Source organism: Stegodyphus dumicola, chromosome 6 (genome assembly GCF_044657685.1).
Source record: "Stegodyphus dumicola isolate Sdum_Otavi_A_Nest chromosome 6, ASM4465768v1".
Lineage (NCBI taxonomy): Eukaryota > Metazoa > Arthropoda > Arachnida > Araneae > Eresidae > Stegodyphus > Stegodyphus dumicola.
In genome coordinates this window covers 91,870,911-91,883,626 of record NC_140773.1, presented here as the reverse complement: position 1 = coordinate 91,883,626, position 12,716 = coordinate 91,870,911, and the positions used below count along the sequence as shown (strand labels likewise).

At 32.0% G+C, this 12,716-nt stretch overlaps 1 protein-coding gene across 2 annotated transcripts in view; it reads left to right on the top strand.

Moving 5' to 3' along the window:
* LOC118185611 (protein turtle-like) overlaps positions 1 to 12,716 on the top strand; it is an 886,541-nt gene that overhangs the window by 800,001 nt on the left and 73,824 nt on the right. For both annotated transcript variants that reach the window (XM_085818674.1, XM_085818673.1), the window contains exon 11: positions 11,341 to 11,432. In XM_085818674.1, the coding sequence (XP_085674800.1) occupies positions 11,341 to 11,432 (92 nt within the window). The remainder of the gene's footprint in view (positions 1 to 11,340; positions 11,433 to 12,716) is intronic.

Genomic DNA, 12,716 nt, shown 5'->3' with positions numbered 1-12,716 from the left:
GAAAATAAAAGAAACGTTAGTGATTTAGGAAGAGTAATTTAATTTTAGACGTTATGATTTAATATTTTTTTATTACAGCTCGAGTCACCGTAGGTTTGTTAACCAAAATTGAGTTAAGTCGCCTATATTAAGTAATGTTTAATTAAGTAAGTTTCTTTTGTTTAAAGACGATATACGAAATAATAAAACAATTTTAAATGATAAAACGTACTGAAAATTTAGCAATTTAATATTGCAGCATTTAATGTATTATTTTCAGTTCTTTATCTTTGAATTTCAAAAAATATCTAAACTTTAATTTTTAATTATTTAAAAATAAAATTATTTTATTTCTGTGAAGAATATAATAAAATGGAATAATTATAGCTTTATAAAATAAAAGTCTAAATGTCATGACAAACGAACCATTTATTTAACAAGCATTATATTCATAGATCAAGATTAAATTTTTGCGCCACTTTTATTCATCTGAAATTTAATTAAATTTAACTTAGAAAACTGTGTACTATTTAATGCACGTTAAATACCTAGATTGTTTAATGAGATAAAATATTTTGTTTTTCCCTTCTAATATTTAAATTTTTCTTCTGCTACCTTTTTTTCCCTTCTGCATTGATTTCTGCAAACGTCAGAATTTGTATTAGGAAATTCAGTTTTCTGATAAAGTATGAAATATTTTTCTGTCTTTGCTAAAAAGAAGCAAAAAGTTGAAATTTTCCTAATTACGTATGCAGATTGAAAAAGCGTCTAAACAAATGTTCCATAAAGTTTTTTTATTATTATGAAAATACTAATTAGGTTCTCTCCTTAACGCGTCCTGAACATTTATTTATCCATACGTGGTTAGAAAAAAATAGATTTAAATGCAGTTAATAAAATGTAAATATGAAATCACTTTCCATAAATCTCACTGGAATTTTTAAACAAAAAGATTTTTCTTTTAAATTCTAAAATGTGAAAAGCTTATTATGCACTTACCAGCAAGCTTCAAACTGAATATGTCTTGAAGGCTCGTCTTTAATAAGTTGACACCAAAGCTTTTATCCTTCGTCAAGAATAAAAAAAGAACTTTGTTTTTCAAAAAAGGAATGATAACTCAGCAATTTAAAACCATTCATTCGGAAAATGAGGATTAGCATTTGTGAATTGACCCTTAATGAGTAGTAAACATAGAATTCAAATTTAGATTTGAATTACCTCCTCAGGATAATATTTATTTTGTTGTTATAAAATTACACATGAATATAACAGTAAGTTAGAGCGTTTTTAGTAAGAACGGCGCGATAAAATTTCTTTTAAATGTTATAAAATTTAGAATTTGCAGGTGAAGCATATTTAAACATATTGAGACGAGAACTGTAGAACAGAAATTTTTTAATTTGTCTTTAACTTAAAATATTCCCAGTGTTTCTATTAAATAAAACTCCAACATATGACATTAATGCTATTTAATTTGTATCATATATACCCCAGATTTTCTTTTCTTTCATAACGCTATACACTTCATAGTCTAAAGTTTTAACTGAGGTAAAATATTAAGAAAATCCTGGAAATCAGGAAATCAAAAGTTGATTTGACACATTTGAGTTGAATAATTTAGTGTTAAAGTTTAAAAAATGAGAACAAGTCTATTAAGGTACTTTGAAAATTAAAATATATTATATTATTTAAAGAACTGTAGTTTAAAAAATTAGAAAATACGTCAAATACATACAGAGGGAAACACTCAGATTATGAACATTAACTTCCATTGTTTTTCTTCTCTGGTATAATGTAGTTAATGAAGTATAACAATGCAATAAAAAATACGGTTTTGAGCAAAGAATGGACACATTTTAAATTTTTATTTTTTGTAAATACTTCTTTGTTTGACTAAATATAAATGCTTGTATGTGTAGAAAAAGACAAAAAGGGCTTAATGTAAAAATGTTTTCATCTTCATAAGATACAAGTGAATAACACTATGAAACTTGACATCAGTGATTTACTGCTAACTTCACAGCATATATAACGCATCTTTCAAACTGAAATAGCATATATTGCGATGGGTAGTGTTAAATAAATTATATTACTCTTTCTCAATGATAACAAAATTGTTAGTAAAGAATCTCCTGCATCAGTTATACTGTTACTTAAAAATAGTTTCTGGGAGACGCAGTTTCATGAAAAAATTACCTTGCTCAGAAACTCTCACAGAATTTGACAAATGTGCTTTAATTCAAGCCAAATGTACTATAATTTAGTGAACAAAATGTTTTAATGTAGAGCTTGGCTATCTCTAACAGCATGCAGAATCAGTAGTTTATATTCTGTACTGTTTATAATAATATTGTTGCGTGAGTACGGGTTAGTAATAAATTGAATGTACAAGTCCAATGAAAAGTGAATAAAATTTTTTCTTATCACAACAAATAAAACAAAATGCTGAAATTTCCCCAGAGATATTCGTATAATATCGCAATTTCTCACAGTAGTTATATTTTAAACTACTAAAACGTTGAATAGAACTCAATTCAAAACCCTGAGAAAGCTAATCCGATCTCACCGCGAATTCGCTACAATCAATAACAGCACTAAGTAACCAACTAAAATGAGATGTTTTTTCCGGCTTTTGTAAGCTTTTTAATCGTGCACGAGAACATTCTGGTATTTTCTAAATGTTTCTGATTGCAAAAGAGTACAATTACGAGATATCTATTTATTAAAATGTTAAATGCGCGTGCTCCTGTATTTAATTTTTCCGCCTTAGCTTTCTTTTCAAATAAGTCTCATGCTGCATTTCACGGGGAAATAAAATAATTTTAATTACAAATTCTACTAAAAATAGCTAAATAAATACAAAATCCCTAACAATATTAATGCTTAGTAAGGAGTAAGAACGGTCATTATTTTCAGAGAATGTATAATCTTTCTTCCAGTATTGGCTAAGAGTTTAGAGTAGACACGTGTCTCCATAGGACACTTGTTATACTACGTGTGTTTTTAATTCTAGAAAGTGAGCGTATCAATCTATAGAATCTATAAGGTCTGTTTCTGAGCAGGAACTCTGAAAAATGTGCAGTGCCTTTGTTGGTACTAGAACTCCAGACCTTCTGAGACGGACGACCTTTAAGATTAAGCTAATAAGGTTTATGGTAATGAGGGCAAAAATACCTTACAAATTTTGCAGAGCAACGATTGCTCTTTAATGTCACTATTTCTCTACTTGAACCCGATGTGGGCAAGTGACTCTATTATCTTGCAAATATTTCTTCTCTTAGGTCTACATGAGAATATCCAAAAGTGTCTAAGTTATCGTTACTATTATTTCCCACCCTCTGGATCTAAGCCTATAACCAGCTCTGATCCACGAATTTTGCTGTGATAAAAGGAGCCAAAGTTTGCACCTATTGTTTTGTTATGTCTTGGGCACCATTTCAAATGACATTAAGTAATTTTCCCAGCTCTACCCAAATTTTGATAGCGAATTCTCGGAGTATGGGTTCGAAGCTCTCTGCATTTGAGCTTCCTCTCAGTTTATTTTTAAGACACAATCACAAGGTCACGCACCTTCCCTCATACAGATACTGTTCTTATGCATAAACATTCTACACATACCTCGGTCTGCTTAGTTGCATAGTTTGCTGAGGTCCTTTTTGAGTCTTACATTAAGTATTTGCGTGGTAATAGCGTGTTTTTTTTTTATCGAATTACGAATTTTAAGCGTTTCTCTATCTTTTAGTGTAGTGTTTATCGATTTCACGTATTTATGACTGTATTATGAATCTTCCGAAAGTATACGTGCATCAAGTATAACGGCTAAAATCGTTTCTTTGCATCAGTTAATGTTGTATTTCTTAATTATGAGATTTGCATGTATGATTTGTGTAAGAGAAATAAGAAAAGAGTTATCAAATAACAATTAGCTGTAATTAACTAACTATAATTTAGCATACATAATGCAAGTACCTAAATCAAAAGATCATTAAAAAATCATCCGGCAGTCCAGTAAACAGCCAATCCAAAGATTCCAAAGAAACAGCTACGCCAAATCTCTATATCATATTCGTTACATGGAGTCTGAGCAATAGTATTCATTATTTTCTAATAAACGCCAGTAGAGATATACTAATTATCTCATTGAATTACACGGATTTTCAACTATAATCACAAGTGTCTACATTTCTCATAATGAAAAAACTCTCCTCAATCTTAAGTAAACCTTGTCAAACCCACATTTCATTTGTGGAGACTTTAACTGTCAAAATCAATTATGGGAATACAAATTTGCCTCCACAAGAAGCTGAAAACTTCAAGACTTCATCAATGAACGCAACCTGATTATTTACAGTAATCTTGAAGATGAACCTTCATTCAAATTAAGTCAAGAACGTGGCTGGACCGATATGACAATTAAGTAAACAAGATCTAACAATTTTACTGAAGCTCTTCTTGTCACCTAGTAAAAAGGATTGACAACAGATGAATCCTGGATTACAGTTTTCAGTAAGACCATAAATATATTACATTTAATTTCTCAAATCAGACAAATACAAAGTAAGCAATATTTCGAAAAATATAACAAAGAAAAGGAAATCTACAAGAAAATTATTATTGCAGCAAAACTGAGATACTATCATATATACTAAAAACAGTTACATATGACCCCCTTCCAAATATCAGCGAATAATGTATTCAGATCTTCCTAAATACGTTTCCCAGCATCCCTCCATTCTTCAATAACTCTGATGAAGGCCTCATTTACAGCAACTAATCTAATACTTGGCTCAGTGTTTGCATCAAAGTGTTTTAAAGAAGACGCTGAAGAAAAGAAGGTACTAAGAAACTGCCCAAAAATTCCCTTAATCAAAAAGACATTTTTTTCTTTCCAAATCATCCAGATAATTAAACATCTAGCAAGAAAGAAAGCGCCAGGGCTAGACGCGAAAGAAAATCAAATTATGAAATTAATATATGCTGCAGATAATAGAATTATAAAAGAATTTTGTAACAAATGCCTATAACTACTTGCTTTCCCTCTTGCCTTAAAACTTGGCAGATTGTTCTATTCTCAAAAAAAAAAAAAAAAAAAAAAAAAAAAAAAAAAATCCAGATAACCGCAATCTTGTGGGCCCATAAATCTTCTCCCAGTTCTGGATAAAATTCTAGAGAAATGCATCACTGGAAAACAAAAATTTCACCTCTCCAAGAAAAATTGCATAAGCCCTCACCAGTAAGGGATTTACGGTCAATGCTCCATAGTAACATCATTGATTCATTAATCACACAAGTGACAGGTGACGGAGGGCGAGGACACCTGATGTTAAGCAAAGATAAGGAGGTATACGTCTAGAGAGAAAAACAGACTAGACAGGTTAATAGAGGTAAGCAGATGTACGTCCCATGTCCTCCTCTGGGGAGAAGCTACAACTCCCTTGAGTCTCAAAGGAGCACAATTCGAGAGTTTAGACGAATACAAATACGGCACACAAGCCTAATATTTGGGGGTAACAAGAATTTGTTTAAAGGTTAAGTTCGCGGTTCAACGTTCATTGCAATTCACTTGATCACACTATACACTAAGTGTTCGGATTACGCGCGAAATATGCTGCAGCTCTGCATTGCAGATTGTGTACTCTATTGTTGACTAAAGGGGGTAGCTCAATAAGTGAAAGTCTTTTATAACCTCGCAGATGTCCTGTCCGAGGTCTGCAGTCATGATGATAGTCTGATATATCTTGTCCACATCACACGATTTTGTATATTAAAGCGTCTTTAAGTGTCTACATTACTGGAGCACTGACGCAGGTGAGTGACGTTGGTGAGAGACTATTGATAGAAGTATTGGTATGGAGAGCCTTTTGCTCCGCAGACGCACTCTGCAGTTTCGGAAATACCAAAGCAAAGGAAATAAAGAGTAAACGATGACAATGTTGGTGATTTGTGGGACGGACACATGTCTTTGAAGGTTGATTTTCGGATCAAACAGGTGACAGGTGAAAGTGGGTTCGGACACCCGGGCGGCTTACATAGACTAATCGGGTATTATCCGGATCCCACAACAGATCAAACAAGTGACAGACACACCGGACGAAATACCTCCTTCCCAGGTCCTCATTATGTGGGACCCATTCAGAGTTTGGGATATCCCCGTCCGTGGGACCTCGTTCTCGCACTCGCAACCCCCGCAGTCCTCGCCCGGCTTTTGGAAGCATTGGGCAGTACATTAATCGTTGCAAAAGTATTACGTTGTCACCTTGCCGCCGGGCACCACTCCATTGGCAAAACCACATTGTAAAAGGTGCACTGTCCGCATTGTCAGTCCCCGCCACGAGAACTGAATGGGGTCAAACCCCCGTGAACTTAGTCGACAAAATGTACTATATAGCTCCACCACAGCCGGAGGAACAGACACGACAGCACCAGTACTGTCCCTGCCAAGCCTGAACCAACCTGAGCACAATACTCGGGCTCTAGTCCTGTGAAGTCAAATTATATACACCCGTGGCTGAGACTGCCTAGGTACAGATCCTCAGGTGAATGCAGGACCGGACGGCTTTATATGACAAATCGGGTGTCGTCCGGTACCCGCCCCTATCTAGAGCAACACAAACCTCGCGGCATCCCGCGATGATATCTGCTAAGAAGCAGACATCATGCTCCGTCTCGAGAACAAACTGTATATTTAGATTGGTCTCAACTCTGCGTCTTGTTATTTAACTTTCGTGATAAGGAATTTGCACACTGAAAACGATAATGAAACCTCTAAACAAAACAAAAGCTCGCATTCGTCGTGACGAACATGAACTTATTCATGTGTACCTCAAACCTGCCGATGGCAGACCATCACAGCTCGTTTCGCAAGTGATGTTCCGAGAATTTTCTTATAAAACCATTATTTTAATTTCTTGTAATTCTACTTAGAAAATTAAATAACACTTTCTAAAGTATAGGTTTCTATGATACAATCAGATTATAAAATTTTACTCAGTCGGGAATAATTTTCGTATTTGCTATTGATATGACAATAATATGCTAACAATATGACTAAATTTAATGAATGTCGCGAATTTATTAGCTATAATTACTAACGTTTAATGAAGACCGCTTTACAGTTATCACTAATTTTCTAATATTTTTCTTTTTAAACCCGGTCGTTATAATAATATTCAAAATATTTGCAGTTTTTTTTCAATTACATTTATAATCGCCTTTTTTTTCAGAAAATCCATAAAATCAATTTTTGCCAAAGTGCAATATGAATGTAGCTCATTGATTAATATCTGAAAAAATATGATAATATCTCCTTCATTCTCATGATAAAGTCTGTGATTGCCAGTAAAATTTATTATGACAGTTTATGTTTTTTGTTTGCTAAATTTAACAGTTAATCTACTTTATCTAATATGCAAACATGTATGAACCATCAAATTTTATAGCTAAATTATCTGTGTAAAACACGGCAGTTCCAGAATTTATCCGTAATTTTAGCTCCAATAGTATAAGAAAGTTTCTATCATTTTAAACAAATTTAGTAACAGAAAAAAGGCCTGAATTTTATTATGTTAAAAAACTGAGGCTGAAAGATCAAAATATGTTAAAAAATTTAGTGTGTCATGTAACCAGACGTAAAAAAATGTTTTAGCTACCGTCCATTTTATTTCTGATGGTAAAAATTTACGGTTAAGACATTTTAATGAGAAAAATTGTGTTAATGCGAATTTCTAAAAAAGACTTCTTAATAATGTAAAATTAAAAACAAAATCATTTTTGCTGTTTCTGTAATTTTTACTTGACGAAACTAAAATGTCAAAGTAAACTAGTATAACCTACAACGCTGAGATTATTATCTGATGGAAGATATAATGGTTTATTATCTGATGGAACTAGCTTGATATTATGATAAGCCTAAACGAATAAACTGGCTATATTGAAGTTTTATGAAAATTGGGAAAAGAGTAAAATCTTATGTAAAGATATTTATTTAGTAAAAATGCATCTTTCCCATAAATGAAATCAATAAATCCCTATTTGAAAATACCACAGTAAAAATGCAAGCAACAAAAGGTATTCTCACTGGATATGAGTAGTTTTGTGGGTTAAAAAAAACTACAGTGCTTTAGAAAACACTCGAGAATTTTAATGACTTCTATGACTAATGACTTTAGTGACAGTTCTTTTTATACTATGCAGTACTTCCTTGAATTAAAAAAGATTTATTCTAACAATAAGTCACTTCCGTTTCACAATTTCTAAATCTTTTGCTTTTTAAGGTTTCAAAGTAATCATTAAAATTCTTTATACACTCTTTATTGTGTAATGAAACGTGATCCTGTGCGTGAACCTAATTTATCTGCAGAATTTTAGTAATTATATCAGTGATTAATAACAACATACTTGCGTTTCATATTGTGTTTAATAAGCATTCTATTTAAATAAACGGAATAGAAAACCAAACCTAAAGTTCTAACAACTACACTACTAAAAGTAATTAAAATATCTATCACATGGCCCTATAAAATGTGGGTTAAATATTTTTCTTCAACATAAAAGAAAAATATTCTGTCAAGGACTTGTCAAGTTTTCAAATGTTCGATGATTCAGAAGTAAAAAGCTTAAATAATTTATGTTCCTGAATATTTCTTACGAAATTAAAAATGCATGCGATCTTCTCGAACAACTAGACATCACTTAGCATGTGCTGTCTAGCTGTGTTAAGTGCTGTCTAGCTGTTCCAACAGCACTTAGCGCAAAATTTGTTAAACATTTAATGTATCACGTGGTTCAGCAAATTTAAAGGCAATCTCTTTCACTCTTCTACAAGTGTCCACATGGTCTCAAATTGTCAGACAAGGTTTTGGTCACTCCGCAGCACTTCCTCTTAGACCATCCCAAGTATGTTGCACACGTTTCAGGTCGGATCAGCATGAGAGCCTTGCTATATGCTTGATTTCCAGCTTCAGAAACCAAACTTTCACAAGACGTGTTTCGTGACATAGAGCATTAGTCTAAAAAGAATGTAACGACGATGGCTCTTATACAGTTCAAGATAAAATATCCAGATCGTATCCTTATACCGTCTACGAATCTGTCTTCCACATGATGTAGAGGTCGGTATATCCGCATACAAGCATTCCTGCCAAAATTATCAGCCCTTTACTTCCGTTTTCTTAACTTTTCATGAACGGCATTAAAATTGTTTATTATATTGCGTTCTCTTTGTATAAGCTACAATGATCTGCTAACTCGAAACAGAGTCTTGATCCCTTTATGAAGAGAACTTAACCCTACTATGGGTTAACCTACTACTTTGCTCATCTACCAAGTTCTCCGCATCCAACGGTATCTTAAGATTGAAGGACCATAAACTTCAAATCCACATGCTTAAAATTCCTACTAATGAAGGCAACTTTGTTTGGGTCAATACATTTTGCGGCATTTATTGTTATCTTCTCGATGGGTAATTATGGACAAAAATGACATTGGCTTCTTTCACACAGGCAATTTTGGCTGACCTTCTACAAACATTTTCAGTAGCTTGGAATGGGTCCCAGCGTCAATTAACTGAATTTGAAAATACGCAAACAATTCACGAGTTCCCGTTTACGAGTTGCTACCTCAACGTTGACTCTTGCAAATCATAGCGCTGAGACAATTCACGAAATCTATCTGCAGAAACGTAGGAAATATACCACTGAAAAACCTAAATAACATAATATTGAAATCCCAGTTATCTACTGTCATATTTATGAATTTCGAAATTTACATATTTTAATATCGTTTTGTTTCATAAATCTATTTCTGATGGCTTTCAAGTGGTAAATTTGTAGTCCGAAAATTTTAATTTAGATTTTACATGCTAGGTGAATGATACTGTTTCTAAAGCAGATTAATGCATTTTAATAAGCACTTTAGTTTGTAATTTAAAAAAAATATGTCTCAGAAGTGATAATTTCTGTATCGATTCAAACAAAAGTGAGACCTTTATGAAAACATAAAGCTCGTGGTTCGAAAACTGTTGTTAGTCACACTAAGAAAATGAAATAATTTTGCTTCAGAACTAAGAGATACAATAAGGGAGAATATATATACAGTTTACTAATAGGTTATTGCTGAAATAGTAATGACGAGATAAGAACTAATGTACACAGAATCATAATATTTCAAACATTGCATTTGTTACTACATAAGATTCCCAATTAACCGTTGTAATACTAGCGATGACATCCCCGTTAACTAAAATCACGGCTAAACCTACAGCAGGTAAGCATAGGAAGACTGAAGAACCTAGATTATAATTACGTTGAAAAATATTATTAATAATTTTCCTGTATTTTAAGCAGTTTAATTTGGAGAATAAGTTCATTTCATTACATAAATTAAACCTGCATTCAAAACAAGAATGAACTACAAAACATAAATAACAATTTTTGATTTATATTAGTCTTGTATTTCTATAACAGTCAGTGTAAAACATAAGATTAATAACTCTATACTTCTGGCTGTAGTTTTATGATTTAGTTATTTATTTTAACGGATGATTTAACAATGGTTATATATTGCAGATCATGTGCAATTAAATTAAATACAAATTATATACAATTAATAAAAAAACATAATCATGCAATATATAAGCTATGCACGTTTTCTCACTGGATAGCGTGCAGATGAAACATGCAATAAAAATTTCTTCCAAGTGAAATTCAATACTTTCTGTTTGGCCATGACACCAAGTTCTCTAAATGGGAAAATGAAACGCCTTGAAGAGGTTTCTTTTAAAGTACTTAATAATTATGCTGTGATAAAACATAAGAAGTGTTTCTGAGAAAAACAATTCAATAAGTCTCATTGCTTTAAACATTATCATAATTATATTATACATGCTTTATAATATAAATTTGTGCTAAACGTGTTATGTATATATATATATATATATATATATATATATATATATATATCGAATTGTACAATAATTACTAGTTTGTGTTATAGTATGCCTGTTTGGGTGCTTTTCTCGCAGAAGAAATAATATTGTAAATTTTCCCTTGTCCATTTTTCTCTTTATTATTCCCATATATTCTGAAACGATAAATTTTATTTGACAGAAATATGTAGTAAAGGGATAAGAGAGAAATGTCTTATCTGGGCCAAATATCTTGATTAATGTGCATCATAATGTAAAAACATAACCTAAGAACAATAAAAATTGTTTTTTACCCCCCCCCGATAATAGAAGAGTCTATTGTGGTTTTGCTAAGCACCCGGAAATCAGATTTTTTTTCTGTGTTATTCCTAAAATTTTTTAATGAATAAATAGCTATTTCACCTTATGTCACAAACTTGTGTTCCTTTTGCTTTCAGCTGTGATAGAGAGAAAAAAGATTTGGAAGAGAGCCAAGAAAGTGCAAGTGAAAAGGGTCCCGATATTATCCCTGAATCTAAAGAGTCGGAAGGTAAAGTTCCAATTTTCTTTCATAACTTCCTTTTGGCAAGCATTTGCTAATTTTTTGTGTGTCAATGTCATTGTTTTGCACAAAGAGAATCGTATAGAAACTAAGAAGAGTGATTACGAAAGCCGTTTTTATCTTAACTCTAAACAAAGCAACTTCTGTTCAATACATGATTAAGATTAAGATAATGTGAATATTTTTATCTTGAGGAAACAATGGGTAAAGCTTTCTTAAGTAGCTTTTTAAATATGTGTAGTAAAAAAATCTTTGTTTAAATTATCTGAATATCAGGATACGTTTTAATGATTAATGCTTAAAATATTTCTTTTTGTATAGATTTCGAAAGATTCCATAAGCTTCGAATTCTACGATACTAGCTTTGTCATAAATATACTCTAGCATATCCATTCTTGGCTAAATGCGTAATGGTTGATGTTTGTTCAAACGAAACTTCCTGGCACCTACACCCATTGAGAACACATGTCTTTAATAATAGATCAAACAGTCTATAATAGCGGTTCTCAATCTTTCGATTAAAGCGTACTATCTAAACAAAAACGGAAAACCTTTAATACTATCACTACATTTTACGATGACTGTCTTTCAACTTCCTCAATAGAAATATTAAAAAAATGTATTTTGCCATTTGCACAACCTATTGGATATTTGTATTAATTATGCACATAAAATATTAGATTAAAAATTGGTTACAATTTTAATTATCAAAATTTAAGTTATACTAAAATTTCTAAAACTTAGTGCGGATTTTAGTGTGCAAATTAGTTAATTCTATACAGAATTTTGTTGTGAATATTTCTAAAATTTAGTGGGAAATTTGGGGCTGTTTAAGAGAGATCAATTTCTACTAGTCTTATTTTACTTATTTTTAACCGTAAATTAGGATTAGTTTGAACTGTAAATTAGGATTAGTTTTAACCGTAAATTAGGATTAGTTTTAACCAAGGAGGTTAGAATAGAAGGAGGGAAGGTTCAACTCAAACGGTGAAGCTTGGCGGCCATCTTCCTGTTATCACCGTGACTTGTGCAGGGAAGTCTGTCATTGCAACATTTTTTTCTTTTCTTTTTGAAGCATGTCAGCTTGTATTGCATATGGATGCATAAATAGATTCTCGAAAAAAATTCCGGGCATTATTTTTCACACGTAAGTATTAATTTTCTTTTTTTTATGTAATATGACAACTATGTCAAAAAATATCACAATGTCATGTGGTTTTCTTTCCAGATGTGAAAAGAAGGACTTAAAATAGGTTATTTAATATAACTATA